The 22,194-nt window shown below is 44.2% G+C and overlaps 1 protein-coding gene across 1 annotated transcript in view; it reads right to left on the bottom strand.

The window, feature by feature from the left end:
• The window catches only part of nrxn2b (neurexin 2b), a 252,766-nt gene that overhangs the window by 80,751 nt on the left and 149,821 nt on the right, over positions 1 to 22,194 (bottom strand). Inside the window, exons 7-10 of the mRNA XM_079462581.1 lie at positions 16,566 to 16,589; positions 10,729 to 10,890; positions 9,948 to 10,386; positions 4,217 to 4,600 (exon numbers count right to left, since the gene is read on the bottom strand). Of these exons, the coding sequence (XP_079318707.1) occupies positions 4,217 to 4,600; positions 9,948 to 10,386; positions 10,729 to 10,890; positions 16,566 to 16,589 (1,009 nt within the window). The remainder of the gene's footprint in view (positions 1 to 4,216; positions 4,601 to 9,947; positions 10,387 to 10,728; positions 10,891 to 16,565; positions 16,590 to 22,194) is intronic.

Below are 22,194 nucleotides of genomic sequence, written 5' to 3'. Positions count from 1 at the left end.
GAGAGAGAGAGAGAGAGAGAGAGAGAGAGACAAAACTACAAACAAAAACGGATTACAACTTCTCCATCTGTGTCGTACACTGGGTCTGTACATAGTCAATGGCAGACTGCGAGGAGACTCATATGGTAGGTATACTTATAGTTCCAAGATGGGTAACAGTTCAGTAGACTACTTCATCACCGATCTAAATCCAAATTCTCTCAGAGCGTTTACAGTTAGCACACTAACCCCCTTATCAGACCACAGTAAAATTACTCTTTACCTAAACAGATCTAAACCTAACACTGAGGCACCAAATCAAACTAAACTCCATAGCCTTAAACACGCATACAGATGGAAACAAAATAGTGAAGATATATACCAAAGCGTAATATGTGAACCAAAAATTCAAAACCTACTTAATAAATTCCTAGATACGCCATTTCCACACAATAACGAAGGCGTAAACTTAGCAGTAGACAGAATTAACAAAATATTTACAATATCTGCAACACTAGCCAACCTAAAATCAACAAATACGAAAACAAAAAAAGAGACCTGCCAATGAGAAATGGTTCGACAATGGGTGTAAAAACCTTAGAAAAGAAGTAAGAATTCTGTCAAATCAGAAACACAGAGATGCGGATAATGCAAACACACGCCAACTCTACCATGAAAAACTTAAAGAATATAAAGACACCCTAAGGACAAAAAAGAAACAAGATATACAAAATCAGCTAAGAGCAATTGAACAATCTCTAGAAACTAACCGCTTCTGGGAACATTGGAACGCACTTAATAAATCTCACCATGAAGAACTACCCATTCAGAACAGAGATGTATGGATAAACCACTTCTCTAACCTCTTTAGTAATATAACTGTAGCAAAGTTCGTTAGATGGGAAGGAAGGAGGCGGGAACCGGCGAACATTCAAATAAAACTTTAATTAAACATAAACAAACAATAAACACGGAAGTAGCCGACAGCCACCTCATGGTAGACTGCCGGCCATAAAACATACACAAACTAAACACAGTTTCGGGCCCGGTCCTCTCTCGTCAACAGTCCTGCCGAACATCCATTTAAGCTCCCAATCTCCTCCGTGATAAGATGCGGGACCGGTGCGCGCACAGCTGCTTGCACTTATCACTCACGCCACCGGCTCCGCGTCACGGCTCTCGTCCCGCCTTCCTCACCACATACCCCCATCACCCCTTACAGGCCGGGGGGCACCCCCGAGACTGTACCTACTCCCCCCCCCCGGGGAGCCAGTCTCGGAGTCGGCAGCGCCTGGGGGTATGCACCGGCGAGACGAAAGAACGGAGACGGGAGCCCCTGGAGCGACAGGGACGAGAGGGGAGAGAGGAAAAGAAAAAAAAAATTGTTCGGTTCCCTGACACGCTGTCACTCAGTCCTCAGCCCAGCCGAGAGGCTCTTCCTCGCGGTGCAATGCGGTGGTGCTGGACGTCGGGGGGGACGGCCCAATCCTCCTTCGCCTCCTGGCGGTTGGCGATGGCCCTCGGCGTGAGGGCAGCCAGTAGCGGGTCCCCCGTTTCCTGTTCCTCACCCTCATGGTTGTTGGACACAGGATTCCGGCCCACGGCCAACGGCGACGACCCCTCCGCTCCCTCCTTGACAAACTACCCTTGAAGACAAACTAAGCACCCTAGAATCAACTATTAAAGATTACCAAAACCCTTTAGATTACCAAATTACACTAGAGGAACTATGCGATAATATATGCAAACTTAAATCCAGAAAAGCAAGCGGAATTGATGGCATTCTTAATGAGATGATTAAAAACACGGACCAAAAATTCAAACTTGCCATCCTCAAACTGTTAAACACTATCCTTAATACAGGAATATTCCCCAGCATCTGGAACTGAGGTCTTATTACCCCAATCCATAAAAGCGGAGACAAATTTGACCCAAATAACTACCGCGGAATATGCGTAAACAGCAACTTAGGTAAACTCTTCTGTAACATCCTAAACAGCCGACTCACCAACTTTCTAAATGACAGAAACATTCTGAGAAAATGCCAAATCGATTTTCAACCAAAATACCGCACATCAGATCATATTTATACCCTTCATACTCTAATCGACCAAGAAATTAACCAAAATAAAGGAAAACTCTTCTCATGCTTTGTTGACTTTAAAAAAGCTTTTGACTCAATCTGGCATGAGGGGCTTTTCTTTCAGCTTATTCAATGCGGCATTGGAGGAAAAACCTACGACATCATCAAATCAATGTACACGGATAACAAATTTGCAGTTAAAATAGGCAACAAGCACACAGACTTCCTCTCCCAGAGTCGTGGAGTAAGACAGGGCTGTAGTCTGAGTCCTACTCTATTTAACATCTACATTAATGAATTAGCTCGGGCTTTAGAACAGTCACCAGCACCCGGTCCCATCCTACTAGACACTGAAGTGAAATGCCTTCTGTTTGCAGATGATCTGGTGCTGCTGTCACCCACAAAAGAGGGTCTACAGCAACATCTAGACATCCTGCACACTTTCTGTCAAACATGGGCGCTATCAGTGAACCTTAAAAAGACCAAAGTTATGATATTCCAGGAAAGGCATAGTCGACAAAACCAACATCACAACTTTAAACTCAACAACGTGCCTTTAGAGCAAACCCAAAACTACACATATCTCGGTATAAACATCAGTAACACCGGAAACTTAAACAAGGCAGTGAACAACCTGAGAGACAAGGCACGAAGAGCTTTTTACGCTATCAAAAGGAATTTAAAAATCCACATCCCAGCTGGAATTTGGCTTAAAATAATCCAATCCGTTATAGAACCAATAGCACTTTATGGATGTGAGGTTTGGGGTCCCCTCACCAACCAAGAGTTCACCAAATGGGACAAACACCCAACTGAGACCCTGCAAACAGAAATGTGTAAAAACATTCTACGGGTACAACGCAAAACCCCAAACAACGCCTGCAGAGCAGAATTAGGACTATATCCTCTAATCATTAAAATACAAAAAAGAGCGATTAAATTCTATAACCACCTTAAGAACAGCGATACAGAAACACTCCATCACAAAGCCTTACGTCATCAGGAGCTGAACCCAGAGAAAAGTTGTCTCATCCAACTGATCTCAGAACTAACTACAAAACCCCAAACGTGTCCAACTGAAACCCAAACTCCAGCCAGAATTAACCAAATGATAAAAACACAAAAAGAAAAATATCTCAAACACTGGACAGAAGCAACAGCTCAGCAAAGTAAACTTGAATGCTATCGGTCATTAAACAGAGAATATAAAGCGGCAGAATACCTCAAAAGCGTATCAGACCCTAAACTAAGAAAAGTGTTGACCATGTACAGACTCAGTGAACACAAGCTCACTGTTGAGACGGGCCGACACAGACAGACATGGAGTCCAAGAGAAGAGCGACTGTGTCCACACTGCACACAGAGACAAGTGGAAACAGAGCTGCACTTCTTAACCTCGTGTCCAAACTATACGGACATCAGAGAAACATTCTTCCCCCAGTTCACAAACTTCCACAAAGACTTCAAGCAGTTTCAACAACAGGACAAGATCTCATACATACTGGGAGAAAAGCCCATCAGCTCAAACCTGACGGCGAGATACGTCAAGTCCTGTCACGACAGAAGAGCAACAACCAGCACAACACAACACAACACAACACAGACACAACACAACACACACAACACTGACACAACACACACAACACTGACACAACACTGACACAACACACACAACACTGACACAACACACCCAAACTGACACAACACAACACTGACACAACACACACAAGACTGATACAACACACACAAACTGACACAACACTGACACAACACACACAAACTGACACTTATGACAGGATCCTGTCACTTTCACTAAGAACTTTTGTCAATACTTCGCACTTTTATGTCTGCTGTATTGATATGTACATATTGTTTCTTATATAGGATACTCTTATTTTATTTTATACAGAATGTTTATATTTAATCTTCCTGCTTTGGCAATGTAAAACACTTTTTATCATGCCAATTAAAATTTTTTTTGAATCTTGAATCTTGAATCTTGAGAGAGAGAGAGAGAGAGAGAGAGAGAGAGGTGATTGTCTCATGTTTGGATGATGTGATATATCTGCTGGTGTCTATATAGAGCTCAGCATCAGACATCCTAAAGTATGGGAATAAAACCCTCCGGCACAATCATCAGTCACACGTCCTCACCGATCTCACAGTTGTTTCCCAGGAAGCCGGTCCCGGTGCAGTCGCAGATGTAGCGGTTCCAGCCCTCTTTACACTGTCCTCCGTTATAACAGGGGGCGCTACTGCACCTCTTCTGCAGCTCACGGGTACAGAAGCTGCTCACGCCCGGAGCGCTCTGAATCTCTGCCAGCCGCCGGACGTCACGACTCTTCCCGTCAATGAAGAGGTCCCGCACGCAGCCGACGTAACCGTAGTTGAGAAGAGCCGTCCAGACCTCGGGAGGAAGAATCAGACCCTGCTGGGTGTCAGGTAAACCGCCCAGGTACATGTCACCGTCCAGATCCAGAATCTCGCTGCCCTCGTTTGAGCTGAAGGGGATGGAACGGCTGTTGACAGAGATGGACCCTGAGGAGAGAGATCATCAGACGGATTTATGACGAACCCCTGAACACACACACACACATCTGAATCAGTTTAATTATAAAAGTGGTGTTGTGTGTATGTTTTTGTGTGGTGTGTGTGTGTATGTTTTTGTTGTGTGTTTATTTTGTGTTGTGTGTGTGTGTATGTAGGTTCCCTATCAAAAGCTACTCTCGATGCTGCGTTTCAAACGCTATGGGAGAACGTCTTTGTTCGACCGGTTGTGAAGCACGTGTGTCAAACACGCCAAAAATTCTTTTGGCTTTAAATAACCTCGGCAGGTAATTTGGTTAATTACACCATCACCTGCAGGTTATAAATACGCGTGGCGCGAACGCGTCTTCAGGTTCTTTTGTCTTCAAGGACCGCATTGTATGCATGTGTGCGTGTGAAAGCGAAAGCAAAACGAACTGGATAGACATGAATTCTGTTTTGAGTGTTTGGGGGTTGATCATGCCACCATGGGACTGGAGGGACTGTGCGAACTCTGTGATGTGTTCGACATCCAGGTTCTCCGTGCTTGGCGTTCTTTCTTTAAGAGCGGTCGAGCCGTCTCTCCCCCGAGCTGGGGTTCGCGGTTCAATGTAGCCGAGGCACGGGAGACAGAAGCCGTTTCTCCCATGCACTCGCCGAGCCGCGACGTCCTCGCGTCCGCTTCCGAAGCGTGCCCCGGCACTTCTTCGGATCGGGCGGAGGACGAGGCATCTCTTGTTTCTGCGGGCTTGGAGAGCGCCGCCTCGGGGCGTTCCTCTCGCGACGCAAAAGCGTTAGATGAGCTGCTCGGGGCGGTGACAAATGCAGTCGACCGTCTAAAGCTCGACTGGCCGCAGGAACAAGAGATCCGCAGACACTCAAAATTAGACGACAGATATCTGTCGGGTGGCCAAGGGGAGGAGCCCAAAAGTCGGGCTCTCCCATTTTTTGAGGATCTCCACGCCGAGATTTCTCGGTCATGGCAGAGACCTCACTCCTCCCGTGTTTTCGTGCCGTCAACGTCGATTTATTCGACTATTGTCGGCGCGAAATCACGAGGGTACACGATGGTGCCCCGTGTGGAAGAGACACTGGCAAGTTATCTCTCCCCTGGGACATCATCATCCCTGAAAAAGCCTTCTCTCCCTACCAAGCCTTGCAGGGTTACATCTGCGCCGATGGGGAAGGCTTTTCAGGCAGCCGGTCAGGCTGGTGCTGCCCTGCACACCATGGCGGTTCTGCAGGCATATCAGGCTGACCTGCTGCATGACGTGAGCACGGACGGGGTGATCGATGAAACGGCGTTCTCAGAACTACGCCGGGCCACAGATTTGTCTCTCCGTGCGACCAAGCAGACAGCCCGTGCCATCGGCCGTTCTATGGCTGCGTTGTTAACCACGGAGAGACACCTGTGGTTGAACCTCACGGGCATCAGGGACCGGGACCGTGCGTTCCTCCTTGATGCCCCGATTTCGCCTTCTGGGCTGTTTGGTGATGCGGTTAATACCGTAGTCACCAGGTTCAGGGAGTCGAGAAAACACGAGGAGGCTTTCGTGAGGTATCTCCCCCGTCGTGCTCAAGCGTCTGGAGTGTCGGCCACCCACTCTGGACCAGTTCCCCAGTCCCGGCCAGGCACACAGTCTCGGGTGGGTCCGGTCTACCTGAGACGTGAGGTCGTCAGGCAGAGTGTGGCGAATCGCGCCCCCCCTCAAAGAGGCAGGGGAGCGGCCCACCGTGCCCCTCAGGCCACCTCGGGGAGGCCTGACTTGAGGCAGTCCATCTCCTCTAAAAAGAAGAGACCCTGAGATGAGTGTGCCCGGGACTGTGGGGGTGTGCCCCCCCAGGGAGGGGTGCTTAGAATTCCAAGAGAAATTAGAGGCTCCTCTTCGGCACCCTCACAGGGCCGCTGTGCAATCTCCGCCGCCACCGGCGTTTCGGGGCCTAAAGACACACAAGTTCAAGATGTTGACAATCAAGATGATTGTGTCTCAAATTCAGTGTCACGACTGGTTCGTGACGATCGATCTCAAGGACGCATACTTTCACATAGAGATCTTGCCACAACACAGGAAATTCCTGAGGTTCGCTTTCGGGGGCGAAGCTTACCAGTATCGGGTTCTTCCATTCGGCCTAGCCTTGTCACCCCGCACATACACAAAGTGCATGGATGCAGCTCTGGCTCCTCTGCGACTCCAGGGCATCCGCATTTTGAATTACATAGACGACTGGCTGATTTTAGCTCAGTCTCAGGAGCTAGCGCTTCGACATCGGGATGTCGTCCTAGTTCATCTCGAGACTCTCGGGTTAAGACTCAACGTCAAGAAGAGCGTTCTTTCCCCTACACAGAATACAACGTATCTGGGGGTTATATGGGACTCGATCACAATGCAGGCACAACTGTTACCTGCACATGTCGAATCCATTCAGAACACCCTGAGGAGCATCAGGTTAGGCCAGAGAGTGACAAATCATCACTTTCAAAGAGTCCTAGGTCTCATGGCGGCGGCTTCCACAGTAATACCTCTGGGCCTCCTGCATATGAGACCGTTTCAGTTGTGGCTCAGAGCCAGGGGGTTTCATCCAAGGGCCAACCCCCAGAGGCAAATAAGGGTGACGCGCCAGGGGCTTCGCACCCTTTCTATGTGGTTCAGACCTCGGTTTCTGACTCTAGGTCCCACTCTCGGTCCGTGTTGTCGTCGCAGGATGTTAACGACAGACGCTTCCCTCACAGGTTGGGGTGCGGTTTTAGATGGCCGTCCAGCCCAAGGGATCTGGAGAGGTCATCTTCTCGATTGGCACATCAATTGCCTCGAAATGATGGCTGTATTTCTGGCCCTGAAGTACTTCCTCCGGCAGTTACGAGGCTACCATGTCCTAGTGCGGGTGGACAACACTTCAGTAGTCTCGTACATAAATCACCAGGGTGGGCTGCGGTCGCACCACCTGAACAAATTGGCCCAGCAGATCCTGCCCTGGGCAGAGGGCAAATTCCTGTCCCTCAGAGCGATTCACATCCCGGGGCATATGAATGTTGGAGCAGACTTTCTGTCCAGACAAGCTGTGACGAACGGGGAATGGAAACTCCACCCCGAGATAGTGAGACAAATCTGGGAAAGATTTTACGAAGCAGAGGTGGACCTCTTTGCTACACGGGAGACAGCACAATGTCCCCTCTACTTCTCTCTGAGTCATCCAGCTCCCCTGGGTCTGGACGCGATGGCCCACACGTGGCCCAGACTGCGTCTTTACGCATATCCTCCGATAGCTCTGCTCCCGGGAGTCCTAGCGAAGGTCCGTCAACAGGGGTGTCGCCTCTTATTGATAGCTCCCCGTTGGCCAACCAGAATTTGGTTTTCAGACCTAATGTCCCTCCTCGACGACACGCCATGGGCGATTCCAGTCAGGAGAGATCTTTTGTCTCAGGCACAGGGGACGGTGTTTCATCCCCATCCCGAGCTGTGGAACCTCCATGTCTGGCCCCTGAAGGGCACCAGCTGAGAGGTTCAGGGCTTCCGCCTGATGTAATAGAGACTATTTTAAGTGCTAGGGCTCCCTCCACTAGAAGGAGCTACGCCCTTAGATGGAGCGTTTTTGAAAGATGGTGCATGGTACACCATGCAGACCCAATTCACTGCCAGATTGTTTCAGTGCTGGAGTTTCTGCAAGAGAAACTGTCCTCAGGGACAAAACCCGGTACTCTCAGGGTTTATGTGGCCGCTATTTCAGCTTGCCATGCCCTGATTGATGGGGTTTCTGTGGGAAAACACCCTTTAGTCGCCCGCTTTATTCGTGGAGCGAGGCGGCTAATGCCTCCTTCTAGACGGACTGTTCCGTCATGGGACTTAGCAATAGTGCTCGAGGGTCTGGTTAGCGCCCCTCTTGAACCTATGGAGTCAGCACCTATTAGGCTTCTGACCTTTAAGATGTTTTTTCTAATGGCAATCACCTCTCTTAAGAGAATTGGAGATTTGCAGGCGCTCTCGACCTCACCGTCCTGCTTAATTTTTGCCCCTGGGATGGTCAAAGCTATTCTGCATCCTCACCCGAGTTATCTGCCTAAAGTTCCGTTCTCCACCGTGCATCCGGTTGTTCTTGAGGCCTTCTGTCCTCCGCTGTTCACGACGTCTGAGCAGGAACGATTACACCTACTGTGTCCAGTACGTGCTCTTCAGAATTACATCCACCGCACTAGCCAGTGGCGTAAATCGAAGCAGCTTTTCATATGTTATGGGAGCCGCAACAAAGGGGCGGCTGCCACCAGGCAAACAATGTCACATTGGGTAAGGGAAGCTATTGCTCTGGCCTATGAGGCGCGCGGTCATGCTTCACCCCTAGGTGTCAGAGCTCATTCAACAAGGGGGGTTTCATCTTCAATGGCCTTAGCAAGAGGTGTCCCCTTGCAACAAGTGTGTGATGCGGCGGGCTGGTCCTCTCCGCACACATTTGTCAGATTTTATAGTCTGGATGTCCACGCTACTCCAGGCTCACAAGTCCTGGAGTCTACATCCCAGAGTCACGTCTGAGGCCTCCTCTTGGCTTGTGCACACATACCACACAACCTGGGGGGGTCCAGACACCTCCAGTGCGGCGGCGTTGGTATTCTCGTTCCCATAGCGTTTGAAACGCAGCATCGAGAGTAGCTTTTGATAGGGAACGTCTCGGGTTACTTGGCTGTAACCCTGTTCCCTGAAAAAGCGGGAACGAGATGCTGCGCCTCAATACCGCACTGTTGGCGTGCCGGACGTCCTTTCAGACAAAATTGGAACCTGAAGACGCGTTCGCGCCACGCGTATTTATAACCTGCAGGTGATGGTGTAATTAACCAAATTACCTGCCGAGGTTATTTAAAGCCAAAAGAATTTTTGGCGTGTTTGACACACGTGCTTCACAACCGGTCGAACAAAGACGTTCTCCCATAGCGTTTGAAACGCAGCATCTCGTTCCCGCTTTTTCAGGGAACAGGGTTACAGCCCGAGACGTTTTGTTTGTTGTGTGTATGTGTTTGTGTGTGTTGTGTGTGTGTGTTTTTGTGTGTGTGTATGTTTTTTGTGTGTGTTGTGCGTGTGTTTATGTTGTGTGTGTGTCATGTCATGTCAAGTCAGCTTTATTTATATAGCGCTGTTTACAATTTTCATTGTTACAAAGCAGCTGTACAAGAAAACATTGACTATAAGCAAAACATAAAAGGTTATGCAAGTCAAAACACAGGTCAAATATCAGACACACAATAAATGTCCAATGCAGCATTAATTAAATAACACTATAAAATGCTAGCAGCCCCCCCGGCCAGGCAAACGGTGGCGAGGAACCCAAAACTCCATTGGAGTGTGTGTTTATGTTGTGTGTGTGTTGGTCTCACCCCTCCTCCCCTCCCTCTGAAAGTCGACGTGACACCATTCTCCATCGTTGACTTTCTTGTTGCTGGTTTTGAGTTTGATGCTGCCGGAGCCCATGTCCATCAGCAGGTATAAGAACCCGTCCAGCAGCTCCATGGCGAAGTAATCGCTCTTCATGTCGCGGCCCGCTCGCTGTTCTTTGGTGCTCTGAGGTCTTCCGTGGCTGAACAGCAGCAGTCCGCTGGGCTCCGTGGTGCGGAAATCAAAGGATATGGAGCTGGTTTTCTTTGTGTCCCAGCGTGGCAGGGTGATGTAAGACTCGGGGGTCTCAAACGTCACAGGGTCCAGGGCCGCTACATCCTCACAGCGGAACAACAGATCCCCGTGCAGACTGATCTTAGGGTCTCTGTCAATGGCCAGACGGGACAGTTCCAGTTTGAAGTCATTGTTCTTGTAGACGACCTACAGGGGGCGATACGACAGCTCTTCATTATGGAGGACAGACTACACAATACACCAAAGACATGTTTAATATTCCTTCCTTCAACCCACACTTTATCTTAAATGACTTACAAATAACATGTGACATTTGATCAAAAGCTAACACTGTGTTCTTCCGTTCTTTTGCATTTATCATCTAAATAGACATCAGCTTCCATCATTGGCAAAATCACTTTATAAATACGTCCTCTGTTCACTTGTTTATTTCAAGAGAAAACCAAGAAAGAAATCCTGAAGTTGAACACAGTTGTGTCTGAGAAGTTTCAGATAATGTGACCGTGAGAAACACACACAAACACTCACATCTTTCAAACAGCCCATGAAGTTGTTGCTGACTGGAGATCCGGGCAGATCCGCTGTGTTCGGACTTCCACCGATGTAGAAGAAATCATCAGAACCCAACATGGTGTAATCCTCCTGCGTATAACCAGTGGTGGTCAAAATACCATCCACCGATATGGTCACCTACCGGCCCGGGAGAGAGAGACGGGGAGAGAGAGAGAGTTTCCCAAAAGAAAAAGAGAGAAAGAAAGTGAATGAAAGAGTCATTGTGATTGGAGCGGTTAGGTTTTTCCATGTTGTGTGTTTTTCCAGCAGACTCTCAGTTTCTTTAAGGTGCAGTTGTACAGACTCGACATCAACACACTCATCATAACACAAGTCAACTTCACACACTAATAATCTGGCTTTATTAAAGACGCTCAGTGACGGACAGATGAAGAAAGAAACTGTATTTTATTATTGGTATGTGTCGTCTGCTTCAGCATCAGGAGTGAATAACAATGATGCTTTTGTCCTTTTTGGCTGAACGTCTCCAATTAAAAACCTAAACTGATAAAACCTGACGCTGCGCTAGACCGCTTTATCCCTCAAATGATGTTCTCTCAAATACCACACGGGTCATTATGATTCCTGTGAAACACAAACAAAACACAGACTGACAATTATTCATATCAGAGAATCCTGATTCACACAGAACAACTGCACCATAAAGAATCTGTTCTTCTCTGCTTTAGTTCATCATCTCTTCACTGTACTTCCCTCAGCAGGGCAACACATTTTTATGTCTGTTTAATCCTGGAGAACCATCTTTCATTTGATACGCATCGGGATTTATTCAATAAAAATCTACCAGCTTTGAGTTCACAAGGTCTTTAGGACATCATATGATGTGTGTGTATGTGTGTGTGGTCATCAGGGTCATGTGATATGTGTGTAATCATGTTGGCAGCGCTGCTTTCTGGCACACACTCCAGTGTTATTATGATAAATAAATCATTGAGACGAGTGAGAGAGAGAGAGAGTCGACCAGCTGCCAGCCACCTGTGAGACACAACTCACTGAAAGAGAGAGAGAGAGAGAGAGACTGTTAGCATAAAAACACAACAGAATGAAGAAAACACTACAACAACACGGCCTCTTGTCAACTGGAAATCTTTCATTTGAACCGTTTCATTTTATCAAGGTGTTGTATACTTTCATACACTGACAAGAAATATTATCTTCATAAGGAGGTCTAGGATCATTCGTGTAAATAGTCTGTTTATCTAACATCAGTAACTACTGTGTGTAAGTGTGTATAATCGCAGAATGTTAACTTGTTTCAGGCCACAGTCGAGTCAAATAAGATAACGGATTCATGTAACCCAACAGTTGACTTTGTCTGTTTTTGAATCATCCACACACACACACACAGACACACACACACACACAGACACAGACACACAGACACACACAGACACACACACACAGCATCAGCAGCAGAATACTAAAGAGATTTCCTGGAACATCTGATGGTGTTAAATGGCTGTCAGTGTGTGTGTGTAATTCACCGCTAAAACACCACAGAGAAACACTGCAGCGGTGAAAATAAATAAAAGAGACTCACTTTAAATGCACTTACAGACCTCAATCACAATCACAGAATGACAGCTGATCTCAGATCAGAGTTTCTTTAACTCAGAACTGTGCACAAACAGGTTTTAAGCCAGCACCAATATGATCATCCTGATCAGACTTCTCTCCATTAGAAATCCATCAGCAGACATGTTTATATGTAAAGCACAATAACTTCTGTCTAAAGCAAGCAGCTCCAGAAGAGTTCATCAGAACCTGTGAGATGCTTCTGTAAGAAAGAGCTAAAGCTCATCCTCACTATTCTCAATAGTAAAGGTCATTTGATATGATTATTGGACACGTGTCTCAGTGATCTTTATATATTTTCGTGTTATTTGTTGTCATTTGTAGAATGGCAACGCAATAATAAAGGAAGTTGATTTTTGAATGAGCGATGGGTCTCACCTCATCTTCAGGGGCTCATCTGATGAAACTCTTGAAGGTCCCTGTGAGGTTTTCTAACTACACTACTTACCTTTGACCTATGAAAAAAAGAAGATTTATAAGCACAATCAACCCCGAGGCTCAAACATTAAGCGCAGAAGCGTCCCGTCAGTGGCTGGCAGCTGGAAGACATTCCTCTGACTCTCGCGGCCGGTGAAGGTCAAGAGAGATCAGGACTGAACTAGCCAAAGGGATGAAGGGATGAGTTAGTGAGATCTGGAGGAGCGGGGACGGGTGTAAGTCTGTTCTTCTGGGCTTCATTCACTATGTAGGGTTGGAGGTTAGTACTTTAGTAAATAACAGCAGGTCAGACACAAAAATGGTTGTTAGTACAGTTACAACAAAGATTTCATTAGTAAGAGAATTTTGTCTTTTAGAGTAGCCGTCAATTCATGAAATCCTTTATGATTTGAGTCGTCAGATGGTCCGAATTGTCAGGTGTGGTTAAAAGGGTTTCGCGGTTAAAAGGAAATAAAAGAAGAAGAAAAAAAACATCCACAATTCTCACATCATGGGGAAAAGCCATGCATTTGAAAGATCCGATGAAGATGAGAATGTTCTGAGGAGAAAAACGCACATGAACGCGTCAAAGTAAAAGAGAAGCCCATGAAAGAGGGAAGTCCAAACTGATCTGAGGATTTACATCACAACATCAATGAGAATGAAAGAGGAACAGTGACGTTTAGTGGATTACGGGGTTAAAGTGAAGGCGAAACACCACTATAAACATTTGCGTGCAAGCCGAGACGTCTTCGGCTTTAACATCGCAGACTCCCTCTTAAACTGCAGCAAGCCCATGAATTCATGCAAAAAAAGAATAATCACCATCACAAAACATCAAGTGAAGAGAGGAAAAGTGATGCGGGGGATGTTCACACAGAATGCGCTTTTCATGTTGGGAAACACGCTGCTCTTTTGGTTGACTCTTTGTAAAGAGTAGCACGCAGAGGTTTTTTATGTTATTAGGTAGCCAACGAAACATCTGTCTGTCAGTCGAGGATTATAGACACGAGCGAGCGCTCTAGTCGCTGCTAACTGTTAAACTTTAAAGAGGCACAAGCAGAAGGCGCTTGCTCTGACCTTGCTTGCTTAACCCAACACAAGTGTCTCTTTCATCACTGCAGTCTACGGACGAAGGCCCCACACATACCGTTCATTCGATTGGACTGGATAAAAAGGCTCATGACGTAAATCTAACAGCAATAAAACCTTTCTATGTGATCGGCAGTTTGAGTGAAAGTGATTCGATTTCATGAATCCTTTCTCACTTAAATATTATTTATAGAATAAATGTAGAAATGCTGCATTCATTTAGATCCACAGTTGGGCCAAATATGAACAAAGCCGAATGCTGGGTTTAAATGAACTCAAACCATGTATATATTTCATGGTCTTTATTTCAACTAAAGCCGAGATCTAATGTGACGAACTAAACAAAACAAACACGACTTCATTGTTTCTGTCCTGAATGACATTTCTCATGAGTGCAGTTCAGGTTTAATAATGACTTCAGTTTTCTTATGGCCATATACACTTATGAAAGAACTGCTCGCACTGGCAAGAGTCATCGTCTCCAAACTAACATCCCCTCGATTACTTGAAAGGAATAAACTGGCTGATGAATGAAGGTATCGCTCGAGCACTTTGAGTTCTGTTGTATTTCTGCATTGAACCCGAGACGCTTTGCTTCAAGAGCATTTTCATGTGATGAATAAATCAAACGGGCTTCTGGCCCTCGTTTCCAGCCGTGTTTTATGACCGGGGTGGCCCGCTCTCAAGCAGGGGCAATAAATCCACCTCGTATGGCAGGAGGTCCAGGAGACATGGAGGTTCTGGCAGGCAACTATCACCTTGAGTCTAATATCAAAACGGCTAGTGTTATACAGCTAATGGATGTTGAGTTTCTGCCATATTGAGAAGCGCTATTGGACTTTAATAGCTTCTCAACGCGTGAGTCATGTCAGGAATAACAGCTAAAGAATAAAAAATGAACCATAGCTGTGACCACAAATGAACCATAGCTTTACTACAGTAAGGGAAGTTTAACTCGGGTATCTGTACTAAAACTGTGGTCATACAAATGACAAATAATCTGACAAAAATAAAACCATGCTAAAGGATCCTTTGGTATAGAGCGATGTATGAACGATGGCATTGACTTTATAATTGTTAAATAAAAAAAAACGGTGTAACTGTCACAGTATTCATAAACTTTGAAAACATTTTTGCTTGGAGGCCGACTAAAATCTGGGATGTCAAATGGTTGCAACCCTAAACCTGTTCTCTTAACATTACAGCTAAGCAAAACAATGTTTCCATATATAACAGTCAAATATGACACGTTAAACATACGATCAGATATATAAACACACAGGGACAGTAGGTGGCGGTATGTCCTCTTGACACAAGACAGCCTGCCTGCTATAAAAGAAGAACATGTTCAGTATCAGTAAGCGTCTGTTCAAGGTAAACATGCATTAAATCATCGCTGTAAACTACCACCTCTAAGACATTTAAGACTATTTAAGACATCAGCATCCTCCATTATCATATTCTTCATACATTATGAAAATATACTGATAAACACAATAATAAGATGCTTGCGGTTTGGTTATTTATTCTGTATTAGAGCCCAATGAATATTAGCCCCGGTCAGATAATGACCGAGAGAGAGAAGATGATAACGTTAAGCTACAGATGATGATAAATCAACATCAAAAAGTCAATATCTGGATAAAATGCATTGTATAAAGGCTAAAACAGCGTGTATATAATATATTCTAAATGATTTTGGTTATTAATATGTATGTATGTATTGTTTCTGACAAACAATATTAAAATGCATGAAAATACACTAAATAGCATCTTTATTTTCATTCTTATTTTAGCACCTTATCTTTATATTATCCTACAGAACCTTATATTTACCGAAGAAGCGATAAGTGTATCTGTGTTTAGTTTGGCTGCCGAGCTGTGCGTGTAACCAGTTTACATTATGGACAAATAACATGGCCGCCTCCTCAGGTTGAAATGAGTATTACATTTAGGTTTTTTAAAGAATTGAAAATATTTGATGTGTTTCTAACGACAAATGCTAGTAGTGTGAGCCTATTACAACGCATAACGCCATACATCTCTCTATACACCAGTTTCCCTATAAGGGAAAGGACAGTGAAATGTCAAAGTAATCCCAGAGTCCGATTAGTGGAGTCGAACCACTCTGTGTTCATTATTGCCAAGCGCCTCCAGCCAGTTATTAACTCATTCAAACAAGACGTGAAAGGAAATACTGATGTTTCTACAATCGGCGGCTAAAATCGACATTTAAAAATGACATAAACTGTACCCTAAGGTTTGTTTCCTATGATCAAATTAAACACATTATTTTTCATGTTGCTTTAGATAGTACACATGCACAAAAGCGGCCATATTGCGCCTCGTGTTTCTCCCCGTTCATTTCAATGGCAGTGACGCATCTTGTTAACATAAATATGTTTGGTGATCCTGATTATAGCCGAACATTTGAAAATCAAATACGGATTGTTTCCAGCGGGCATTTTTCACGCGCAGAGGGATGGAGGGGTCATCAGATGAATAAAATGAAGAGAAAAACAATGATCGTATGAGACGAGAAAACAAAAAGGAGTGCATATCTGTAGTTGTCATTGCTACCTTGATACCAATGGGATTTTGAGTAGTCAGTAAAAGCAAACAGAATATAAACAGGGAACGGAAATCCAGGGCAAACCAAAGTAGAAGACAATTAGAATGATATCTACCATATAATGCAGTTTGTTTACCATAGCGTGTCCAATGCCTGAGTGCTTTAAGAGAAAACAAGGGAAGGGAAAGAAAAATATATAGAAAAGTGACAAATCGTCAACTCAATAAAGGTCATTTTAAAAAGGGCACGCTTTTGTTTGAGGGTTCGAGGGTTGTTTCTTTTTTTGGGTCAAATATCAAGTCTCTTCATTGAAAGATTTGTCAACCAAAACAAAACATGACAACTGTATTGTTATTATTGTTAGTACGTCAGTACGCAAGTTAATTGGAAAAACAACAGATGGCCGACATTCCGTGAGTGTTAGTCGATTCAAAGAAACACAAAGACAAAAATAAACTGGAAGATCTGAAGCTGTTTGGTTAGTAAGAAGACACAAGAGTTAGCAGAAATCATTCTCCACATAAAGAAGGGACGGATCGGGGGGACGGCAGGGGGGGTGGGAGGTATTCTAAAGGAAAAGTAGAATTAGTATATTCATTCTGATTGGCTAGTCCTGTGAGGGGGTGTGGCCTGGTTTTGAAAAGGGCAAATCTGCCCAAACATGGTGTGTTGTTTTTTTTGAAGCAAGAAATTGTTCTTCTTTTGTTGACGACTAAGGAAGCAAAAAAGAAATAAACAGCAGAATGAGAAATCAATCACTTCTAGTAAATCATGATGTTATTTAAGAAAACACAGAGAGAGATGCTGGCACCTTCGACCTGAAAACCAACACTGTTAAGATTATAAACATCATGTACAATAGACCTGAAGAATTCAGATTGTGATCAGACCACCGACAGACCCGTCTCTCTGCGCAGACACGCACGCACACACACAGCGCTGCTTTAAATCTTCATTGTTTTGAAAACAATGATTATACAAGGTATACGTTTTGACTGGACCTCTGGACATATGAACATACGTGTCCACTCACATGACACAAACACTGCAGTAAGGTGAACACACGGTTTTCTCTCAAATGTCACCTTATGACGCACACACGCAGAATAACTGCATTCATTCATGAGAATGTGTGTAAGCACTGATCATCACGGATCGCATCGCCGGAGATGTCTCATTCCTCCGTGACCCTGAGATTCACAGCTTGAGAGAGAGAGATGGAATTATGAATGCAGAGAAGATGCTCTCCACCATCAACCGCAAACGTCAGGAGGAGAAATTCAATTCATTCTGACATCAGATCGCAGGAGGTCTTGATGAAGAATTTAAAGAGACATTTTCCTGAGCTGAACCCCGCTGAGAGGCGATGCTCCGTCTTAGTATCTGATGGCACGTGTTTAATCTCATCAACTACAATACAAGCTTTTAACATCAGCAGATATTAATCCGTCTCCAGCTGAAGCCTTACAATAACACATCAAAACTTACATCTTACTATCCTTCACGGCTCTCGTCCCGCCCTGCTCACCACAGTGATTTACATTGCATTATACTATACATTTGTTTCTGAGCATGTGCGATCCCAGGGACGGAACCCATGACCAATCTAACCCAGAGATACAGGAACATTCTGAACAAACGCTTTAATGGAACACAATTATTCCTTTTAACACTACTACAACCTTTACTGTTCTCTCCAAAAGAGCAGGCATGTCCTCTACCTAACATTCATATGCACACATAACCGTAATTCCTATACTCACCACACAGTGGCGCTGTTGTGTTGCATCTTTATATCTACTGTGTGTTTTTCATTTATTTTTGTCCAGTCTATTGAAATTACAAAACACACACACACACACACACACATCCAACAGAGCTGAGTATCCTCCATTATCTGTTTGTGTACATATTTAGCTCAACGGAGATGTCCATATTTAATACAAATAATCATGAAAGCGTAAATGTAAATTCCTCTTAAATCAAGCCTTTTCTATGGGAGGATGCTCCAGCTTCTGGTCCAAGCTCTAGTTCAGTCTCGACTAGACTTCTGCACTGCTCTCCAGACCGGCCATCATCTCCCATCAAACCACTACAGATGGGTCAGAATGCGGCAGCAAGACCGGTCTAAAAGGTCACAACGCTCCTCATCGGCCTGCACTGGCTCTCGGTTGCAGCCTGTCTTCAATTCAAGGCTCTCTCGCTGACCTACAGGATGACCAGCGGCTCTGGCCCAGCTTAGCTCAACTCCCTCATCCAGTCGTGTGTGCCGTCCAGACACTTGCGTTCTGCCAATGAATGTCGGCTAGTGGTGCCTCATCGAATGTTGGGTGACCATATGTGCCATTTTCCCCGGACACATCCTGGCCAGGTTTTCGGCTGCGTCCTCATTCGTCCACCGCAAACGTCATTGAGGTTTCTTTTTTCCGGTTTTATTACAGAAAAGCGACGGTTACATTTCAAGGTAAGAATGAAACTATATGTCTCAAGAGAAATACATTTAATTTTATGATGTTATTTTGAATCATGAAATGTGAGAACTTCAATGACGTACAGTATGTGATGGACAAATGTGACCTCTGGAGGACACACCCGAAATCCTGACCAGGATGTGTCCGGGACGTATGGTCACCCTACCAAAAAGGCACTGAATCTTGATGACGCTGATTTGCATGGACTGTTCCCCGTCGGTGGATCGACCTGCCCATCCATAGCAGAGGAGCTGAACCTTTCGTCAACATCTGACACAAGAACACTAGTACTTTCTGTTCTATCCTGTCCTTACAAAAATAATAATACTAAATCAAATCTAGCGACGTTTACTGTGTTTGAGCAAACTTGTGCACACTTGTGATGCTCTTGTACGGTTTGTTCTTTTGCCGTGCTGATTGCTTCATTGTTCCTCCTTATTTAAGTCGCTTTGGATAAAAGCATCTGCTAAATGAGTAAACGCAAATGTGAACAAACCTTATTTTCATGTTTTCTGTTAGTCTATAGTAGCAACGAGAATAAAAACCAGAAAGAATTATGATTTCGTCTCAGTTAAACAGATGCTGAAAACATTGACGGTCCCAAAATCAGTCCTGAAGAGGTGACATCATCGGTGTGTCCAAACAATGGCGGACGGGACGAGTGACGAGAAACACTTGTATAATCCATCTGAGAGAATAAAGTGTGTTAATGAATTCAGTCCTGGACAAAAGATGTTACCATTTGTTTTCTGTCTGTTTCACACAAGCAGCCAATAGAGATGGCTGTTATTCCGTCTGACACGCCCTCCTGCGACCACAGCCAATTACAATGGCTATTATTACAGCTGACAAGCCATTCATCCCAATTACAAAGAGCACAACAGAGATCGAATGAGCAAAGCCATTGTAAGTGAAATTGATCGAGTCTGCAGCATTCAACCCTTCACTTGATTTTATTCAATCTGGGTGTGTGTGTGTGTGTGTGTGCGTACGCTGCTTTCTTCTCAAAGCTCTTTTCATTAGAGCCGTGCGGCGGGTAAACCCCTCTCTCGGCCTTGGCTTGTTCTTTTAAGCTTTAGTTTGTGTTGGAACATGCGGCAGAAACGCCTGCTGACTGGAGAGTTTCGCTCGGATCGTCTTTGCTTTGTCAGTTTCTAATCATAATGGAGCTCTTTTAATAAATGATGTTGAACGCATCTCATTCCGCTGTGGCTCGTGGGCGCTTGTGTAAGCGTTTTGTGAGCTTTCTCTGTGAATTGAGCTCAGTGATGTGTGCTGTTATCAGTCACTTGAACACGTTCCTTCAGCTCTAGAGTCATTATAAGGAAAAGAACATCATCCCTGGAGTCTGTGATAATTCATATACGCAAGCTTGAAATGTCACCTGAAAGCAATAAAGACGTCCGTCCGTCCGTCAGCATGTGATCGCACATCAAGAGCTCAACAACACAAACACAACCAAGAATGACCAAGAACGAAGATTCAATGAAATGAATCTCCTCTTCTTCACTTTGATTGGTTGATTCTCATGTCAATCATTGTGTCAGTAGAAAAATGACCAACATCATATTCTCATACACACGGTTTGTGCACAAAATCACATGTTTATGCCATGATTTAATCAATCCTGACACTTGCGTACACAAGTTATAATCAGACCGTGAATCTGTAAATCAGCCTGAATGGGTCAAAATCTACAAACTGATGAAAGCTAAACAACAGTCACGTCAAAACTGAAATGAAAGAGAAACAAGACAACTACTGTATAACTTCATCATTTTACATGCATTCATACACACGAACACAAACATGTATGCACAAACACGCACGCACAGACGCACGCGCACACACACACACACACACACACACACAATGTCTGTCCTCAGAACTGTTCACTTCATTATCTTAAGGCTAAAATACAGTACGAGACTTTTGCTCAGATCCTCAGTCTGCTCTTGTTGCAGAAAGTCTGTAGATTTGATCAGTTAATGTGTTTCTATCTGAAACTTTCAGAAAGTGTGTGACGTCTAGTTTAAAACAATTGGCTTGTTTGAGATGAGCAAAATCTGCGCAGAACCGATCACCGGTGTTCACCGCAAGCTGCATGCCGGTTAGAAAAGCGTCCGCTTTGCTCTGATGTCATGATGACGTGTGCCAAAAAACTCTCCTGACGGCGAGGCGGCTGTGTCGGATTGAGCAGTCCAGCGCAGTTGCTCTCCACCGACTGCACTACTCAAAAGCATGATGGGAAACGGCTGACTGACGACATGTCAACTGATACATTTTCTCTTCATTATAAGAATTAGATTACGCATCTGTTTATTTATATTTACATGCAAACTAAACAAAAACATGCAAACACGCCTAGTGAAGTTAAGAATTAGGACTTGCGTTTATTTTATATTTCTCTTCATTAGATTTCTTCCTTGTTGTAATTTTCACTTTATTCTATTGTATGTTTGTGTGCATGAATAAATGAATGAATTAATTTATTTTATTTCGAACAATATATAATGACACATAACAAAGGTAATAAAGCATTTTGATTAGTCTGTACAACTAGTTAAATTCATCATACTTTAACATCACAATTCCAACTGTTGCTCGAAAAGGAGTGGATAGAAGTCAAACTTATTTAAAAACACCCCGGTTACAATTCACAGGAAAAACAACAAAAAACTAAAAATCAATCCATTAAAAATATACATGCACAGATGGTTAAGTAATTTAATTAAGGAAGCAGAGAGCATTTGGAACACCTTTCCCAAACAGATTTTTGATTCACTTGGAGGATTAAACTTCTTGTTGAAATGTGATTTTAAAATTGAGAAGTTACCTGTGAAGTTGGTCAACTTTCACAAGCATGCCCTGTTAGTCTGGAAAATGGTCTACAAACACAATTTTTCTCCCACGAACTGTTATATTTGGAACAACAATAATATTCAATATAAAAATAAATCTATATATTACCAAAGATGGGTTGATAACAACATTCTATTAGTTGAACAACTCATGAACACAGAAGGTCAGATACTAACATACGACGAGTTTCTTTCAAAAGCAAAATTTCCTGTCTCCGCTAAGGAGTATGCTATCGTTTTTGATGCTGTGCCAAGAAATATCATTCAGATTTTAAAATATAACTCTACTGTTGTAAGTGGCACTTATTTGACTAAACAAGAAATTTTCCTTGGCGACATTGACATCACTACCAAAAGATGCCCAAACAAATACATGAGGAATCTAATGCTTTTTTTGTCCAATTGTTTTTAGTCTTAGGAAAATTCCATATTC

This window comes from Barbatula barbatula, assembly GCF_947034865.1.
Source record: "Barbatula barbatula genome assembly, chromosome: 1".
Taxonomy (NCBI): Eukaryota; Metazoa; Chordata; class Actinopteri; order Cypriniformes; family Nemacheilidae; genus Barbatula; species Barbatula barbatula.
This window is presented reverse-complemented; position numbering and strand designations above follow the sequence as displayed.